The 21,468-nt window shown below is 37.6% G+C and overlaps 1 protein-coding gene across 1 annotated transcript in view; it reads left to right on the plus strand.

The window, feature by feature from the left end:
* Positions 1-5,593: 5,593 nt before the first annotated feature.
* The window catches only part of cacnb4a (calcium channel, voltage-dependent, beta 4a subunit), a 42,432-nt gene continuing 26,557 nt past the window's right edge, over positions 5,594-21,468 (plus strand). Inside the window, exons 1-2 of the mRNA XM_067444257.1 lie at positions 5,594-5,873; positions 7,474-7,557. Of these exons, the coding sequence (XP_067300358.1) occupies positions 5,811-5,873; positions 7,474-7,557 (147 nt within the window). The 5' untranslated portion in view covers positions 5,594-5,810. The remainder of the gene's footprint in view (positions 5,874-7,473; positions 7,558-21,468) is intronic.

Raw genomic sequence — 21,468 nt, forward strand, 5'->3', positions numbered from 1 at the left:
ATACTTATTTTTTGTTTATTTCCGTAATAACCTGGCAAACCCTATTTACAGTCCCTGACAAAAGTCTTATCGATTATCTATTTTCTAGAAATACCTGATATTAACCTGACTTTTAATTAATTCATTGGTGTTAGAAATAGCTCATATGAAAAGCTAAACCCCTCCCAAATGATGTTTAATGCACTGAAATAAATAATTTTCACAGAAAAAATATTTATCATTTAATCAAGACAGAAAGGTCAAATTTTGGCAAGATACAGAAATTGAACAAATTAATTTACTGCAAATACAAAAATATGTCAGCAAATTAAGTTGTGGTGCTGTGAGATCCAAATTTAATATCTTGTATGACTTCCATGAGCTTGAAGGACTGCATCCATGCGGTTTGGCAAGGATTCATACAATTTATTGATGAAGATATCAGGAATAGCTAAGAAAGCAGTCTTGCATGCCTCCCAGAGTTCATCAATATTCTTTGGTTTCGTCTTCCATGCGTCCTCTTTTATCCTACCCCACATATGCTTAATGATGTTCATGTCTGGTGACTGGGCTGGCCAATCCTGGAGCATCTTGATCTTCTTCGCCTGAGGAACTTTGATGTGGAGATGGAAGTATGCGATGGAGCACCGTCCTGCTGCAGAATTTGGCCTCTTTTATGGTTGGGAATATAAGAGATAGCTAAGATTTCTTGGTATTTTAGACTATTGATGTTGCCTTCCACCCTGCAGATCTCTCGCACACCCCCATACTGGATGTAACCCCAGACCATGATTTTTCCGCCACCAAACTTCACTGTTTTCTGGGTGAATCTCTGATCCATTCGGGCACCAGTAGGTCTCCTGCAATATTTGCGGCGACTGTGGTGTAATTCAACAGAAGATTCATCTGAAAATCCACCTTCTGCCACTTTTCCAGCGTCCATCCTTTCAGCAGGCTGTGGGCCTTGGCAAATGCCACACGGTTTTTCAATTGTTTTTTGTTTAGTCCTGGCTTCTGGGCACTGATTCGACCATGGAGGCCATTTCGAGACAGAATCCGACAAACTGTTCTGGTTGACACAGGGACTACAGGTGACCAGGTCTCGTGGAGCTCTGCTGCAGTGGAAAATGGGCTGGCCTTGGATTTTCGAGCCAACAAACGGTCCACTTGAGCAGTTGTCTTGTGGGGTCTGCCTGACCTGGGCTTGTCAAAAACGTCTCCAGTCTCTTTAAATCTTTTTTTATCCTCTGTACTTGAAGCTGAGACACATTGAAGGTGTCTGCCACATCAGCAGTGGATCTGGTCTTCAGCCTCTTGATAATCAAAACTTTAGTCTCAGGGTGAATCTTAGGCATGTTTGCAGAGGTCTAGTTGCAGTTGATGTGAAGGTCTAGTGTACTGGGGTTCTTTTTATACACACTTGAGACCTAATTGATCCATTATTAGTCACAGGTGAAGCTCACATGACAAGGGGACAACACTTATGTCTTTGCAAAAATTGACTCAATGGGCTTTACCAAGCTGTGAATATTACAATACTTTTTGAAAGTTTAGTTTTTCACTGAAACATTATCACAAAAGCTGGTGGGATTAAATTTAGCCATTTCTTGTAAAAAATCTTGATTAGAAATATATTTCAGCGGCACTTTAGGTCAATTTGTACACAAGCGACAAGACTTTTGTCAGGGACTGTAACTTGAAGAAAACTTTCCAATTTTCACTGACTTTGGAAGATGGCAAGCCACTCTAAGGTTACTGAAACCCAAAAGACACCAGGTTGTCCAGATGAAGGCCAAAGGAATGACCCTTTCAGCTATTGCAAAAGAAGTTGGTCACTCCAAATCTGTAATTTCTAGAATATTGAAGCTTTCCAAAGACACTAATTCATTCAAGTACCCAAAAAGGTACGCAAGACCAATGCACGAGAGGACAGGACAATGTGGAGACTTTCAATGTGGAGTCGGCTCAACACTGGAATTACTCGCCAGTTCAGAGCTAAACACAGTAAGGATCTGTTTTGCCATACAGTGTCTTGTCATTTAAGAGAATTCAGACTGAATGCTCACTCTGCAGTGACCAAGCCTCTCATCAGCAGAAAGAATCAAAAGGCTAGACTAACCTTTACTAAGGAGCATGTTATGTGAACAGAGGAGAACTGGTCCAAAGTTCATTTTAGTGATAAATGCAAGTTTTATTTATTTGTTTCTGATGGGAAACATTATGTTCGGCATCAAACTGGGGAAAGATTGAACCCAAAGTGCCCAAAGAAGTCAGTGAAAGGTGGAAGAGGAAGTGGCATGGGTTTGGGGATGTTTCTGCAGCAGGAGTTGGGCCTATTATACAGCTACATGGCAGAACCTCAGAACCTCCTTCGGCAACATGTGGTTCCTTCACTGCGAGCATCTCCCAATCAGCCCGCAATTTTTATGCAAGACAATGCCCCATATCACACTGCAAAATGGGTAAAGCAGTTCCTTGAAAGTGAGAACATTGAAATAATGAAATGGCCAGCCCAGAGTCTGATCTAAACCCCATTGAAAATCTATGTAAAATCACTGGTGACAAAGTTATGGCTAAGAAACCCACTACAGTTACCGAACTGTGGATGAGAGGACCAAGATCACACCGGAGCAGTGTGAGTGTCTAGTGATATCCTGTGGCTGGCTGCAGATGTGCTGAGCTCATTCAAAGCAAGGGCCTCTACACTTCCTACTAATTTATGACTGCTGTAAACATCACATTTGAGTTGTAATGTTTTTTTTTGTGCTGCATTGGTTATTGTTCTCGAATTTTGATCAGTGTTGAAGTACCTTGGTATTGTTATGATAAACCAGGGGCGTAGCCATCTTTTCAGAAGTGATGGGGACAGAAATGTCGTAATACCATTATTTTATTTTATTTTTTTGACCGATATAATTTATCGCATCTCATGCTTTTAATTCGGTAATATATACTATAATATCTATAATTTTTTTCTCCTATATTTTATGCTAATTTTAGGATTGGTTTATGTAGCCTACTACAAACACTTGTGCACTAAGTCTCCATAGATTTTATGCAATGTTAAAATAAATAAAAAGTTATAGTAAAGAAGGTAATACAGAAATATTATTCTAATGTAAATCAGCTGTTCTCTATGTAGATATATAGTAAAGTGCAATTTTAATCCTGTGATCAAAGCTGAATTTATCATCATTACGCCAGTCTTCAGTGTCACATGACCCTTCACTAATCATTCTCATGTGAGGATTTGATGATCTACAAACATTTATGATTATTATCAGCGTTGAAAACAGTTGTGCTGCTCATGGTGCCGCTTCATTTTTGTGGAAACCACCATATGATTCAAACATTTGTGGTAAAATTAAAAAAAGAGATGAAATTAATATTTTTGTTGATTGGACATGCATTAAACTGATCACAAGTGATATTTTTAATATTACAAAAGATTATAATTTATTTAATAAGTGCAAATAAACGCTGTGCATTGAACATTATATTCATCAAAGAATCCTGAAAAATAAAATGTATCATGGTTTCCACAACATTTGTAAGCAGCACAATTGTTTTCAACACAGATAATAATCATAAATGTTTCTTGATTATAAAATCATCATATGAGAATGATTAGTGAAGGATCTTTAAAGACTGGAGTAATGATGATAAATTCAGCTTTGATCACAGGAATAAATTACACTAGGCCTACTATATATTCACATAGAAAAAAGATGTTTAATTTGTAATAATATTTCACAATTACTGTTTTAACTGTATTTTTTATTAAATAAATGCAGCCTTGGTGAGCAGAAGATACTAAACATTAAAAAAGTGGTCAGTTAGCAGCAGTGCATTATTCATATGATATACTTTATTGTCAATAAATAGCCTTGAGATGGCTTGAAAAGCACACATAAAGCATATTGTCGCAATCGTCTGATTGTTGTCGTCACGTTTCATCACTCATAATGATGGTTTTCCTTCAGCTGCAGCTCCAGCGTGACAGGGTATTACTTCTACGAATCCGCTTTTGGACTTTCTGTGAGAGAGCGCCCTCCTCATATTTAGATACGAATAAAATGACAGGTCATGCATAGATCATTTTTTGTCCTTTAATTTGATATATTCACATTGGTTTCTATGTAAATACACTTGCCCCTGGGCCATGACCTCAAGATGTGCGCTGTCAACCTAGGTTAGAAAAAGCTGTCTTTAGCGTCCTTGTTAACGGGTCCGCCTACCGCGCAGGTAACGCCGGTTCGAATCCCCCTCGGAACGTGTCGATTAGGATCGGTGAGACGGGACGGAACAGGGGGGCACGGGAGGAACAGACAAGGGAGGGGCAAACAAGGGAGGAATAGGGAAAATAAAATGTTGGCATGATGGCCTACAGAGTTCAGGGACCATGGAAAGACTGGGGCCCAGGTGGTCAACAAATTCCCAGAACCCCATACTCCCCATTCTCTCCATCACCTCCGGACAGAGGGGCATGTCAAGGCAGAGATTAAAAGTCTCTTTCCAGTCTGCCTCGTAGAGCTTAAAATGAGGCAGGAAACGAGGGAACACAGGTGGGAGAAATCAAACACTAATTGGATAACAAGGGGGGAGGGATCAGACAATGACAGAAGCACAAATGGTCATGCAGAGCAGACCAAACCCACATGTGCACACCAGACAGGACAGGCATTAGGCAGGTATTTTGTAAAGCATGCAAGCAGAACAATGGTATACCCACGGCTAATCTTCCTCCAAACTTCAAGCAATCAGAATATTGACTATCAACAATATTTCTGAAAAAAAAATCTAATGTTTCTAAATTGTTCTTTAATTTGGATCTCCACTGTATGTATATAGGCTATATATATATATATATATATATATATATATATATATATATATATATATATATATATATATATATATATATATATATATATATAGCTAACAACATTATAGGTGTTGTTACCATTGTTAATTACCCTGTCAAATGAGAACATTGTCATTGTAACTGTTAGTAGGCTAACGTTACTGTTAGTTGGTAACTGTAATGTTATGGAAAATAGCATAGCTTATTATTTTATGTTTAACACCAGACACTTTGATGTAAAAATGTAAATGGTTGAATATTGCTTGTCCATCAGAGGTATGCACAATGCATTCGAGCAGCACATTCGCGCCCTATACACAGTGCAGTTTCCCGCTCAGAAAAAAAGTAACAAAATTGTAGTTAAGATTGGAGCACGGAGAAAAAATTAGTACCGATAACGAGAATATTTGCCGAAAAAACATTGACACTAAACCTGCAAAATCATATAATTTTTTAGCGACGAAAAGCCTTTTCAACATCTGGAGGTGCTGCTTGTGATCACCTCAGGTAGGCCAGTAGTTTTTGTTATTCTTTTTGGAGATGATTTGTTTTATAAGACATGTATTGGATCAAAATGCAGCTATTTGTATTTTTTTATATTCATAAAACAAATCATATGACGTAGCTTAAATGTAGCTTAGCTTTCTTCACAGCGTAGATTTCCTTTTAGCTACATTTTTTAAGTATCATTCTTGCCAACACTGATTCAAACATACTATCTGATGACCTCTGTTGAGCAGCTGTATAGTAGCTCGTGATGCTCTAGTGGTGACCGCTCGCGCTACATCGCCACTATACAGCTGCACAGCGAGCGCGCACTGCATCAGTCACCGCGAGCGCACACAAGTCTCGTCTTCGGACCGCGGACACCACAGCGAAACTGGAGCAAACAGTACAGTATCCTCCGCCGACCCAGTGGACCGGGACCGACAGGCAACCACCACCGTGGACCGATGAACTCGCAGAAATGTCCCGGCATATCTACACCCGACACGGGATAGGCGACGGGGTTCAGAAGCCGATTTTTCAGGTAAGGACGCTAGAAGGTGTTGATGCGCTGTGAATCTGCACTATGCAATCGCATAGTTGTTATGTTTGTGTTTATAGAATCCAGCTGGTTTGCATTTATCCATAATGCACATATTTCTTTCAAATCTGCCAACAGTGACAAAATGCTTTCTTTTGGAGGGCTTTTACTCACTGTAAATGGGTCATTTGTCATTTGAAATAGTTCCAAACAATGTCATTGAGTTAGCATCTTAATTCCAAATCATATACTAGGATGTATGTACTTTGTATATTATAGATATATTTATGCTGGTAATACATTTCCTGAATAGACCTCACAAGCAGAAAACCTCTGAATGCCCTTGTAATATTTCCATTAACATATGATAGATGACTTGAAGTTTGTAACACTTACTGTGTTGATACAAATGGCACACAATTGTAGTCGCATGGTACTTCAATGTACATTAAAGAGTAACATGATATTACAATTGTACATGTCCAAGTCTTGTGTAGGTTTTGCTCTCTCCTGGTTTACTGATGTTCAGAATGATGTTTGCGGGTTCTCTGTTTTTCATATTATTTCATGCTGAACAAAATTCCTCTAAATTTTGTATTTTAAACCTATGTATCATGTGGAATAATAGCACAAGTACACCTGAAAATAAAAGTTCTGTCATCTTTTACTCACCCGTATGTTGTTCCATAACCAAATGACTTTGAAATGTGATGGACCGACAGTCACCATTCAAGTTGCATTTCTTTTCACACAATGTAAGTGAATGGTGACTGAGTCCGTCATTCCAACTAAGATCTCATTTAGTGTTCAGTGGAATTAACAAATATATGGTTAAGTAAATAAAGAGAGAATTTTCATTTATGGGTATATCCCTTTAACCTTCACATGCTGCTTATACAGTTAAAAGGATCATTAAAAACGAATACCGAATGTGCTAAAGATTAATGGCTGTCAGTTTGAACCATTGGTCCTTAATTAGGCTTCTAAATAATTCATGTCCTCATTGATTTCCTTGTAAAGGATGCATGATCTGACCCAGTTTGTAAGCATCAGTGCTTTTTACGGAGCAGATGGCCATAGCATTTTTCATTTGTAACAAACTCACTGAAAACATCCGTTCAGCCCAATCCGCCATACATTTTAACCACATGATCTACCCTAAAGGGGTTCGATGTAGGACTGCATTGCGGCCAGCCATACTGAAGGGCAGTTTCGCCTGCTCAACACATTGCATTGATGTCTGTGTGGCACTGCAGTTTAGCTTCCTTGTGGTGATGCACTTTGACATCTGTTTCTACAGACCCTTCCTTATCTGTCAAGCTTTTAGTCATGCAACACCCTGGATAGGTCAAAGATGCTAATGTCCGCCGTATACAGCAGTAGGTTTCACACTGCTGTGCAAAAGAGCTATGATTAATGTGAGTGATGAATTGCTGAAATGCTTTAACAGTGCATTTGACTCTTACAGTAACTTGTATAACTAACCCCATTGTGACCCCTCTGACAGTGTTGTGGTGGGATATGTGGATGTATGTGTTTATGAAGGTGCCCCTGTTCTTCTGGAAGGAAAGAAATGGATTAATAGCTTGTTCTCTTTCTGCAGGTGAATAGAGGCACCTACTCACGGCGCAGTCGACTTAAGAGATCCGACGGCAGTACGACATCGACCAGCTTCATCCTCCGCCAGGTGAGATTAGACGATGGAGATTATGGAAATAATGTTTATAAATGCAGTGCATGCTGTCTCCATTTAGATGTTTTGATATGACTCTCTGAAGCACTCTCACACTTGCTTTTGTTTTGCAATGAATTGTTCTCTTTTGTCTGAGACTTGGTTTCAGATAGCTCACTCTGCGTAGGACATTTTGAAGAGTTTTGAACAGTGACTAATATTCTCAGTACAATTGAGTATCCACTTTCCATGTGTCTAATGTGTGAAAAACTGGGTTATGTAATACTTTTTATAGAAGCCAACGAGTTTGCATTTATCATAATATTCATCAGTGCAAACAAAATCTTTGAATTTAGCGCCTAATTCTAAAATCGTAAGGTAAATGCACGTTGTACAAGTTGTACAGTTCTCTCTCTCTCTCTCTCTCTCTCTCTCTGTCTCTGTCTCTGTCTCTGTCTCTGTCTCTCTCTCTCTCTCTCTCTCTCTCTCTCTCTCTCTCTCTCTCTCTCTCTCTCTCTCTCTCTCTCTCTCTCTCTATATATATATATATATATATATATATATATATATATATATATATATATATATATATATATATATATATATTTCAAAGAATTATACTACTGTGCAGCCTTTCAATGGGTCATTTGGTTTCCAAGCAACAGATGAATCCTCACTGTCATCAGATGAATATGAATTGCTCATGGCTACCTTTCCAACTGAACTTGTTTGACATTTAGTTGAATAAAGCTAGCTTGGATCTTCATAACATCTAAAAAATAAAAAAAAGATTTCCAAACCTTTAAATATTCTTTCAGAACATGCAGTATGAAATAAAAGAGCGTTGAATGTTTTCCTAGAAATTAGTGATTAATTTAAAGTACTAACCGTGTCATTAAAGTCCCAGTGAACCAGAAGTAACAACTGAGTTTTCTTACGTGCTGTGACGTATTTTCAAGTGAAACTGAATATTGATTAGAGGACAGGGTTTTACTTCAGCAGACTAACAGTTGGAAGGGAGTGGTATTAAAGGGATACTTCACTGCTTTTTCATATTAAACTATGTTATTCCCTTAACTAAAACGAGTTGATCCATACCTCTCTCGTCTGAGTGCGTGCACTTAATCGCCCTGTTGCGGTGGCGATCTGATAGCATTTAGCTTAGCCCACTAAGCCCAGTTCATTCACTGTGGTACCAAACAGAGATCAAGTTAGAAGCGACCAAACACCTCCACGTTTTCCCTATTTAAATACAGTTACACGAATAGTCGAATGATCAAGTATGGTGACATCGACTCGGCACAATAAAAAGTCCCGGCTGAAACATCCTCCCTCACATCTCCCCCTCCCTGTCTCATTTCTGTCAAAAGGGCAGAGTCAAAGTACTTTCAGAAGTGCTATTCCGCCATACATTATAGTTCTCCTTTTTAATCCACTTAGAAAATCACCACATTTTATTTTATGTCACCATACTTGGTCGTTCAACTATTCAACTTTTCAACTAAGCTAAATGCTATAAGATCGCGCATCAGAGAGATTAAGTGCACGCACTCAGACGAGAGAGGTATGGATCAACTCGTTTAAGTTAAAGGAATAACATAGTTTAATATGAAAAAGCGGTGAAGTATCCCTTTCAAACCTAAGCCGTCAAACTGCCGTCATCTGAGAAGGAACGTTTCCAGAGTGGAAGTTACTTTCCAGATTTTGATTAAGATTACTCAACAGAAGAAAAAAATTCTGTTTATTAACTTGCACGGATTGATTATTCACCCCTAATACCTGTAATGTGTGCTAACAAAGTAAATCAGGTCAATTTGGATTTAATGAGGACGTTACCGTAATTTCCATCACTGTCATGATCGTAGCCTGTGTTTCCCTGTCTTGTGAGGACAAATAACGTGAGGACGTTATTTCCTGTCTTGCGCCATGTTTTGTAGGTAGTTTGTAGTTTTTTGTGATGATTAGTTGTTGCCTAGTAGCCACTCCCCCTTGTTATCTTGTTAACCTTGTTTCCCTTTTGTGTGTTGCTCCTGTGTTCTTGTTATTGGTCTCCTGTTGGTTCTCTGTGGATTATGCTCTTGTTCCCGGATTATCTGTGTTTATGTTTTTGAACAAATGTTTTGTTTGTATGATGTTGTGTTCAGTAATCGTAGGTTTATGCACTTAAGTCAAAGCGGTTGATTCTGTCATTTTTTTGGCGTCTCCATGTGATTCTGTTCCGTGTCATCTAAAATGAAAACAATCTCATTGTGGCTGCTCTGTACATACTTATTCTCTGTCAATTCTGTAAAAAAAAAAAAAATCTGCATTTTTTTTCTTGTGTTTTATATATTATATAATAGAATTATATGGACTCCTTATATTCGATTATTTGGCGTCCCTATGGAGTATCCAATGATCCTAATTATGAAACAATTAATGTGTTTAATAAGATACATGGCGTATGCTTAATTTTACGTTGAGTGAAACAAAAGTGTGATTAATCGCAATTAAAAAAAAAAAGGAATCTATTGACAGCCCTTATAGGAATATGATATAATCCCTGTTGTCAGATGCATCTAGATCTCTGAGTTTGCACAGAAGAAAAAAGTATCCCTGGGGAAGCCAGTGACCTTGATGCCTGCAATGTGGCATTTCTAGCTGTCGCTGAGTCTACATTTGAGGACTGTACAGTATTGCATGCAGAGTTTTTGTGCTGCTGTAAAGCAAATAGCTTTGCCCTTGTGTATTAAATCATAATGTGGATAGGATTAAACTTTCATTACTATACTGTAACCAAACAGCATTTACTGTAAATGTTTTCGTTAAATTTACAGTAACAAATCTAGCTTTATGTTTTATATTATAAATAATTATTAATATGAAGAACTGTACAAACAATTGTACAATTTTCAAACAAACAAATGCATTGATTCTTACAGGGAATGCCTCTTTCCAGATAAATGATTACTTTAAATAATTCATATTGTAGATAGTATTAATCATTCTACAATAATATTACCATAGAAATAGATGCATTGCTTTTTTAAACATATATTTTGTCCATGAAATATAATGTTATTTATACTACATACATTAGTTTACTGTTTTGGAATCAATTTATATATATATAATCAATATTCATTTTAAAAGACATGTAGAATTTGTGTTTCAAAATATTAATTACACATTATAATTGTTCCTGTATATGTAAAGGTAAACACTTCATTATTTTACTATTCAGGACAACAAGGTTGTCATATTTCTGTTATCATCTCTGTCTTCCTTCAAAAACTCTTTTTTGGAAAATATTATTATTATTATTTTTGTAATGAGCAGTTTATTTGTTGCAAATTTATTGGTGATATAATGAGACTTAAAACAGCTTTAACTCTAATTGTTTAGTCCAGTCACCTTATGTACGCAGCCCATATGCTGCAGCCTAGCTCAAAAAGATTCTAGAATCTAGGTCCCCAAAGAACCTTGGGAATTCTGCATTTTGACTGACTTCCAGGACACACTATTTCTGGCCATAAAGGTGGTTTCACAGCCAAGACCCTTCATTGAGGACAACCTACTTTACAAAGTTTGCATATGCATATTTTTTTTATGTGGTCATAAGTAGAGTTTGGTTTAGGTTAAATTCCTCTGTGAGAATCACAGATTAGATGGTAGACTGTTAGTATACCTCCAGGTCCCTGCAAAATTAAAATATACATCTCCAGATGTATATGAAAGATTTTTATAGAGTGGTTTTAAAAGAGGAAGCGCCTTGCTCAAATCTGGCATGAAAACCCAGGGGTGGTTAAAACCTGCTGAGATCAAGGTTAAAGACATATAAAGTCATATATATATATAAATAACCTTACTTGAGCTTGCCTTAAATATGGCTTTAACAAATCTTATTTTGATGCAGAGACTTAAAAATTACTTGTTACCCCAAACCATTGCAAGTTGTTGCTGGTTTTATTGTTATTCACAATAACACATTTAAAATTCCTGTTCATTGGGAGCTTGTATAAATTATTAATGTCTGGTATAGGTCACATGGCTAAACTCTTTAGTAATTCATTTATTTCTTTGCTTCCCTGCTGTGTTTATTGACCATAGTCCCCCCAAAAAGCATGACTCACAACTTGATCAAATGTTGACATATAAGATTTTAAATATTATTACATATTGGAATATGGAAACAAATATAATCATTGATTGCAAAAAAAGTGAGTGCAGTTCTTCGTACAATTATTACAACCATTCACATAAAATGCAAGTATTAAAAGGAAACAACATTTATTAAAGGTTTATTATAACAGTAAGCTACGTTTTTAGTAACAGACATTTATTCTGGTCTTTCACTCTGATAGCTGATCCATAAATCAAAGGGAAGAAAAATAAATATGTTTTTTTTTCATTAAATCCGAAAATATCAGTAGTGGACTTAAGGAGTACTTCATAAAGCAACACATTAAAGTAAAAAAACAGTCTATAACGGTAAGAGCTTTTGTAAATTTGTGGATGTATATATTTAATATTATTAACAATATTCATTCACTTTCCTTTTTAAAGAGAGATTTGCCATTATTGCCTCTTCATATGCTTCTTGGTGGATAAGGTTTAAATTGGTAGAAAACTGCTTTTGTTTTCTTGTGATTTCTATGGACTCCTTCGTGGGTTCATTTCATTAAAGTAATTAGAGTAGGTCATAGAGATGTATGTATTATGTCTTTACTTAGAATAATATGTATTTCTATATGTATTTATGTAATATGTATTTAGTAGAAAAGCAGACATGCTGAATGTAGATGAGCGTTCTGAACTACAGGGGGCGATGTGTGCCAGAGTTTTATACTCAAGAGAGAGCCATGATTAATTAAAAGCAACACCGTCAGTTCATTTTCATGTAATTACTTGAAGAGACCTGGTTGTTCTTGTTTTAGCTGGAGTGATATCATGGGAAATATGAATCAATAACAGAATTTGCAATGCAAAACAAGCTTCTAACATCCTGTGTCCTTGCTTGTCAGTGACCTCCTCCAGATATAGTTGGTGTTTTATAGCTTATACACAGTCATGGGGATGTAATTACACAAAGCAGCGGTATTGATACTGGTGCTAAAGAAAAGTCTGGTTCAATACGGTCATGCAATTTCTAGTTTTTTTCTTGTTTCAATTTGCCTTAAATTGGTGGTTAGAGAGATTTAGGCACCAGGGCCATTCTGTAATGTTTTTGTTTTATGCGATTGTGGGGGCTGGTAACCCCTCAGTTTATGGGGACAAAATGTCCCCACAAAGATGGCAATATCCAAAATCCTTGTCCTTGTGGGGACATTTTTTGGTCCCCATGAGGAAAACATCTTATAAATCACACAGAAGGAGTTTTTTTGAGAAAGTAAAAATGCAGAATGTTTCCTGTGATGGGTAGGTTTAGGGGTAGGGGCAGTGTAGGGGGATAGATAATACGGTTCGTACACTATAAAATCCATTACGCCTATGGAAAGTCCCAATAAAACATTGAAACACTACGTGTGTGTGTGTGTGTGTGTGTGTGTGTGTGTGTGTGTGTGTGTGTGTGTGTGTGTGTGTGTGTGTGTGTGTGTGTGTGTGTGTGTGTGTGTGTGTGTGTGTGTACTTCAAAAATAATTGAAAGGAAATATTGCTGGGGGGTGATACTTAATTGTAAAGATTTAGTACTTAATTGTACTTTATTGTTTGTGGTTCAGTCCCCTTTTCTATCAGCATGTATGAACATGAATAATTCATATTTGCATTTGTTGCAATTATTTGACCATCTGACTCTGATTTAGTGTGATATGTATTGTGTTGTGATGTCAGTGCGTTTTTTGTGTGTGCTTAATCATGTTTACCCTCTCGTTTTATGTATTTTATTAATGTTTTAGTCTTAGTTATACGTTTGTTTAAAATGAAACATACTATTAATAATATTAAATTATTTACAGTATAATTAAAACAAAATACATTTTAGATTTTAAGTTAATAATCTTCAGTCAAGTGAATTTATTCGTTTTAAAGTCTGAATTTAGCAAACACTTTTTTTTTTTTTACAGTGTATGTGAACTGTAATACATTAGTTGTTTGTGAATATTTGTGGTGTCTATATGTGAACATGGGTGAAAGCAAGAGATGAAAAGAGAAAGAGGTAAGATGCAGTTCCATGATGGACAAAAATAGAAACGGCGAGGAAAAATTGCAGGAAACCCAGTGGTCAAGGAGTGGAATGCTGTCAGCACCCTGCAGACCCCTTCTCCTCCTCTAACAGTCAACAGAAGAGAGCACTTGTCTTTTCTTACTGGAGCTTCCCTCAGCCAATCAGAAGACAGTTTTGCTTCTTTGTCACCAGCCTCTGATTGAGGAAGGCTCTGTTTGCTTGCTCTGTTTGTGGAAGCTTGATAAAATGCCAGGTCTCTGCAGCCTCTGGGGTGAGCCCCAGTTTTCTATGATGTGATCGATCACGCTTCATCCTCATTAATACAATACGCTGGCTTCAGGAGCGAGAGGGCGACTGCTGTTTCCTTGACAATCCTCCTTCGGTGGTCTGTCTGTGGGGAAGGGGATTTTAACAGACAGCCCTGTTAGACATACTCTCGCTGGAGCTTCCTTATCCCACATTTGCATTTGATCATTAAGGTGATCGCTTGGGAATATCAGACCTCCATGTACGACAATTTGTACCTTCATGGATTCGAAGACTCGGAGGCGGTGAGTAAGGGTATATGTGTGCATCTTCATGGTGTTTTCAATGAATGCATGCTCACACAAACACTCTGGTGATGGCTGGAGGAATTCTGCTTGTAGATGGTGCTACTGGTCCCAGTGAGTGTTTTGGGGGAGGGGATCTGTATGTGTGTGTGTGTGTGTGTGTGTGCATGCATGTGTATGGGTTTTGTTTCAGTATCACCTCCACTCTTTCTCCAAACCACGCTCTGTTCCTCAGATGCATCGGTGGAGTCAGTGTTAGTGGAGAGCATCAGTCAGCTGTGCTGGTAGCCTGTTATTCCATATCATTCAGCTGTCGCTAACAAAGCCTGCTTACTGGTTTAGTTCCTCTACGCTTACATGCATTGTTGTTTTTGTTCGATTTTCAGTGTGGCCTCAACTACTCTCAAATGAAAGGCTTGCTTAAAGTGCCACTTTGTTTCTGCTTGTATTGAGGGGCTCATTTAATTGCCATCGTTAGATCATCAGACATAAAAAAGTCCCATGGATGTAACAATAATATTCAGCATTCAGCATAATGTCTGTGCTGGTTACAGCCACATCAAAGGCAGTCTCCTTAATCAACTGGTCACAAGTTTCAACACTTTAAAAGAGATGCTCCTGTTGCTCTTAGAGATGCTGCTATTCTCATTCCACTCAGCTACCATAGGCAACAATTAATCTATGATATTATACATTTTTTGGCCTGAATAGGGTTTTATAAAGGGTTTTACTCATTGATGCATTTTATTTGCATAATTGTTAAAAAAAATAAATCCTTAAAAGAACAGTTGACTTTTTTTTTAAAATTGGCATTTACCCATTTCATTTTAAAACATGTATGACTTACTTTCTTCTGTGGAACACAAAAGAAGATATTTTGAAGAACACTGGGAACCAAATAGCATTGGAGCCCATTGACTTCCAAATATATATATCTTTTATATTTCACAGAAGTACAGAGTATTGAAACATGATGACACAATAAAAAATGTGTATTTGTGTAAACACCAGCACATTTTTTTTCCTCCATCATTGACATTCTTCATAATTGTGTGTTTGATTTAGCCTTGGAACTATATTAAAGGAACTATATTAAATTGGAACTATATTAAAGGAACTATATTAAACTGGAACTATATTAAACTGGAACTATATTAAATTGGAACTATATTAAAGGAACTGTATGTAAGAAATGTATTTCAAATAATCATAAAATGGCTCTGATATGTCACTAGACATTGCAGCCCGCAACTGATGTTGGTGTTGACATGTTGTGTTTTGGCCTGAAGCTCTACTCTCCACCTATCGACCAATCATGAAGTCAGTAGTGTTTCAGCATCTGGGTTTCCAGCTCTTTTCTAGTTATCACAGCTGCAGATCTACAAACATTCCTGTTGATCCTGCAACCTCGAGTCAGGATGATTGCAGTACCAGTTTTGGCCACAATCTTACACTTCCTTTAAAGGGGTACTTCAGCGCTGGGAAGATGAATCTGTATTTAAACTGGGTCATTAATGTAGTAGAAATGTGAAATTATTTTTGAATTTGGTGCTTTCTAGACTGAGAAAAGACAGAAAATGTATTTTTGTCTCATGGGGATGAAAGACTACAATTCCCAGAATGCTTCGCTGCCCCGTGAGGCCATTCCCAAAGCCACCGCTACTGGATTACTGTGACTGAGTTCAGAAAGTACAATTAAATACTGAACGTATGTTCAACATAACGATCGAGTTGCCGCGTGAGTCTCACAGCAGACTCAGATTAGGAGTCAGATCACATTTAACGTCATAAATGAGTTGATGAGCTCTCGTGATGAGAGCTGAGGAAATCGCGACCACATTCGCGACATGCATTCACAACGCGTTTTCATTTCATGCCTTTGGAAGCTTAACTTTCATAGAAATTAATTTGAGAAGTTAAAACACTTACATTGCTTAGCATCCGTTTAAATTAATGCCTGTAGCTGAGCTGTGCTGTAAGTGTGATCTCCATTCCCCATGCACGAGTTGAAAACATGCGGAAATGGCTCCCTCTGCTGGCTGTAGTCTTTAGCCTCTGGGCAAACATTCCTCTCGTGACGCAAATATCGTCAATTTGCGTCACGAGAGGAATTTTTCCAGAAATAAAATGCATAAATCTCTCGTCTCAGGGGGATATAAGAGGGGGGAGCACGGTCATTTGAATATACTCCAGGGTTTCTACTGATACAAAGCCATATGTTAATCGCTGAAGTAACCCTTTAAGGATTACGCTGCAAAATTCTCTTTATTTATAAAATATACATTGTCTCATATTGTTCACTTATTTTGAACAAAGAAGAGTTAAAAGAGTTATTTTTAAAATATAATTAAAATTTAAAGCGACAGTTCACCCAAAAATAAAAATTGTAATTTACTCACCCTCAAGTTGTTCCAAAGCTGTATTCATTTCTTTTTCCTGCTGAACACAAAAGTTGGTATTTTGAAGAATGTGTTCACAAACAGTTGACTAGCCCTATTGACTTCCATAGTATGGGTTTGGTTACTGACATTCTTCATACTATCTTCTTTTGCGTTCAGCAGAAGAAAGAAATTCATACAGGTTTGGAACAGCTTAAGGATGACAGCATTTCCAATTTGGGGTGAACTGTTCCTTTAAAGACATCAAAGATGATGTCCGTAAGTTTTACCTCTTTTTCGCCATCTCTGTTTGTACCCTGAAATTGCAGTTATTTGCAGTTATCTTCTTTATGCGGGTTGTGCATCGGCACGGCTTCTCATCGCGGAAGAATGTTTTCAGGTGTAGGTGTGTGGATTGATTTAATGGTGGTTTGTAGTCCAGAAAGTTTAGAACGACAGTCATCATTTTGAACTTTCTGGATTACAAGCTGCCATCAAAACTACAATTTAATTACATTCCAGCTGCTGTAAGAAGAGGCCACAAAGGATCTGCCACCTGCAGCATCCACACACACGATAAAGTCTACTAACCCGGACTCCTTTATGCATACATATGTGAGGTAATGATGTAAAGACGAATAGTAGAAGCTTGTATTTTCTGTGGAAAGCTATCAGTACCACTCAAATTCTAACATAATTACAAGCTTACCGTTGTGAATCGGGCTAAGGTAAGGAGATCGTTTTGAGCACTGGCTGTGTACTTGCTCAAAAATGTATTTTGTATAATTTTTTACTAAAGAAAGTTATGAACTGCAGCTTTAAATTAAGTGTGTCACCAGTTTAAATCAGTGTCTGACTATTTAACAGCCTCACAAAATGAGTCTCATGAATATAAAGTGAAGTGACGTGACCCATACCTGGATTTTGTGCTCTGCATTTAACCCATCCAAGTGCACACCACACACAGTAGTGAACACACACACACACACACACACACACACACACACACACACACACACACACACTCAGAGCAGTCTGGGGTTTGGTGCCTTATTCAAGGGTCTCACCTCAGTCATGGTATTGAGGGTGGTAGAGAGCGCTGGTTATTCACTCCCTCAACCGAAAATTCCTGCCATACCTGAGACTTAAACTCACAACTTCGGGTTACAAGTCTGACTCTATCCATTAGGCCATGATGGAAATGAGCCCCGCTGTCACTCACTCATGCAGTCCTGTATACACGTCTGTATTATAATGTAAACTGTATTATTATCACTCTCTAGAGTGTCGAAAATCATATGGTTATTGACATGATTAGCCTTTTGCTTGACAGCTAATAATGTGTTGCTAATGTTACACAAACCAAATGTTCCCATTTGCAAATCTGTAAAATGCTTTGAACAACTTAGAACATCAGTAAAGAAAGGCATATTCATCATAACACTGTAACACAAATCATGTACATTATTCACGTGTAATATTGCTACATGTACCCGATTTTTTTCATATCAACAAAAAAATATACCGGGATAACCTGACTTCTCTTGAGACTCCCCTGCTTCAAAGCAGTCATAGTTAAAGGAAGTGTATGTAAGATTGTGGCCAAATCTGGTACTGCAATCACTTTCAAATTACTGTAGAGCAGTGTATGACTCGAGGTTCCCAGATAGACTGCAGGATCAGCGGGAAGGTTTGTAGATCTGCAGCTGTGGTAACTAGAGAAGAGCTAGCAACCCGGATGCTGAAACACTACTGACTTTGTGATTGGTCGATAGGTGGAGGGTGGAGCTTCAGGCCAAAACACAACATGTCAACATCAATATCCGTTGAGGGCTGCAACAACAACTTTTAAATGACAATATCCTGTCCGGACTACTGTTGTCAGTTAGCCTGACAAGCCAGACCCACATTAAGATCTTTGGTCTGGAATTGGGGATTGTCACGGTCCAAGTCTTCCAGAGTCGCGGTCAAAGCTGATTCAAGACCACTGTTCGACAGCCTCTGTGTTTACTAGAAGCATGCAAGCGCAACTCGGCCGTCACTATGTAAAGACCCGCCCACCGACTCTATACACGATGTGATTGGCCTGACCAGAGTTTGGTTTTTACAGCTCAGAACTGTATTGAGAGTCGCTAGACGATACTCGCGGCAGATTAGATTTGCTGCCGCTAGGGTGCGTCTAGATTTCTAGGCTAGTTGTCAGTGATATAAGAATTTGAAATTAACATGATTTCTTAATGTCTAGTGACATATATTTTATGATTAACTGAAATACATCTCACATATTATTCCTTTAATGATATGCTAAACCCCACCCGCTCGTTGATGTGATTGGTTACAAGGTAGTTTGTGATATAAGAAACACAGGCGATTTCAAATCATTATTGAGACAGTTTTCAGGAGATAATACTCAGCAATAGTGTTGACTTATGAATTTGCATATGTGTTTGTCTTAAAGCATATTAAAAACACCATATAGACACCATATAAACAATATTAAAAACTTTATAGCTTTCGTTATTCTGCGGCTCTTAGGAGATTTACCTCCACTCACCTAATTAATAAAGCGCTCTAACAGTGTTAAAAGAAAAGTTTGCAAGTTAATTTTTTTAAAAGCCCATCTTGTCAGATGTGAATTACCCCTTTAAGCTCTGTGTATTAGGCAGCAGGTGTTCACACCATATACCACTGGGGATCCAATCAGGAGGCTCCAATGAAGTTTGTATTAAAATATTTAGAAGTGTCCATCCATCTGTCCATCCATCTGCAAGTAAAACTTTTACAACATATCGGTTCTCTACTTTAAAATGTTGAGAGACTGTTTAATTTGTGAGGAGGACAATTTAATACCCTGCAGCAAGTATTTTCTCTGGAATTATATGGTGCAGAAATATCATGGAAATTATGTAATTAGAATGAAATAATGACAAAGTAGCTCTGATCTGGTGGCCTCTGATGATCTTAATATAGCCTTGTGGTCTAATTGTGTCTGCCTTTCTTTTCTCCTCTTCCCTTACAGCTTATGAATATTAAAGCTAATGGAGGGTTCACGCGGGTACTATTCATTGCGTGTAATTGTTTGATGTATCCTGTTTTTTTTCTCTATATTTATGACAGTAACAGTATTCCACTATTGTTAGCCTAACTAGATCTTCACTATTATATTTGGAGTTGGTTTCTAATAAAAATCAACTGGATAAGTTTCAGTATGGATCAAATATGATCTAATACTGCAGTTAAAGTGTAAGTGATTGTTTTTTGCAGTATAGTTTCAAGGTGAATGTTTTTGAGAAGAATTTTTTCCTTTTTCTATCATCTAGTGATTGTTCTTTTGAACCAATTTTTTTCAATTCTTTGTTAGCATTGGACTGAGTCCTTAAGAGCTGTTTGTTTTGAATTGACCCAGTCAATGAGCAAGTGTTCACCCAAAAATGACAATGTAGGAATTTTCTTTTGTTCTGCGGAACAAAATTAGATAACACTTTTTTGCACTGTCAGTTACATGAAGTTACTATTGTAATTACTATAAAATGTGCTTAATCACATGCAACTAACCTAAACGACACCCTAATCCTAAACCTGACCCTATTGTAAGCATGTAGATAATTATTATTAATTACACTATAACACGGACACCTTCAAGGGTACATAACAATAGTCAATAGTCTTATGTTAATTTTGAGTACCTACAAAGTAGAATCACATCCTTTATAAACTAACTATAGTCTTTAGTTTTATCATATTTATAAAAGACGGATACGCTGTACCGATTCTTTCTGAAAACAAGTTTGTGCAGTGGGTGGAGCAAAAAAAGACACAAGTGCACACACACACACACACACACACACACACACACACACACACAAAATACATCATGTCATTATCCCTGGATAACTTTCGATTCACTATAGGTTTGTGTTGTTTGTATTTATGTGCACTTACATGGCGATTGCAACAAAACAAAAATATTTGATGCAGTTTAACTCACTGCTTTCGGTTTCGACTTATGACCAGGAACGAACAAACACACTTGCAGAACTCCATTGCTGCTCTGGAAAAACAAACTGCACCCACTGTTTCCTTAATGCTGGATTATTTGGGAAGCTGAACAAGGTTATCTATCCCCCACAACCAAGGGATAGATAGTTTTTTTTTATATTTTGGCCATGTTTATCATGAGAACCCAACTCTTTAACAGTGTAAATAAGTCAGATTTTACTTAAATTTTTGCTTTTTCCAATGACAAAAGTCAGAATCCATTAAATAGCATTATACCCCCCTTTAAAATGAAGTTAAATTATTCTGAAAAACCACATTGGACCTCATTGTCTTTCATTGTATGCAATTTATATATATGTTGGCCCATATTGATAGGATAGCATCTTGCAGTTGGTAGAGATTGGTGGGATGCACATCCTTTGCATGAAGCTCCCGTTCCACCACATCCCAAAGATGCTCTATTGAATTGAGATCTGGTGACTGTGGGGGGCATTTTAGTACAGGGAACTCATTGTCATGTTCAAGAAAACAATTTGAAATGTTTTGAGCTTTGTGACATGGTGCATTATCCTGCTGGAAGTAGTCATCAGAGGATGGGTACATGGTGGTCATAAAGGGATGGACATGGTCAGAAACAATACTCAGGTAGGCCATGGCATTTAAACAATGCCCAATTGGCACTAAGGGGCCTAAAGTGTGCCAAGAAAACATCCCCCACACCATTACACCACCACACCCAGCCTGCACAGTGGTAACAAAGCATGATGGATCCATGTTCTCATTCTGTTTACACCAAATTCTGACTCTACCATCTGAATGTCTCAACAGAAATCGAGACTCATCAGACCAGGCA

This window comes from Pseudorasbora parva, chromosome 5, assembly GCF_024679245.1.
Source record: "Pseudorasbora parva isolate DD20220531a chromosome 5, ASM2467924v1, whole genome shotgun sequence".
In the NCBI taxonomy this organism is placed as follows: domain Eukaryota; kingdom Metazoa; phylum Chordata; class Actinopteri; order Cypriniformes; family Gobionidae; genus Pseudorasbora; species Pseudorasbora parva.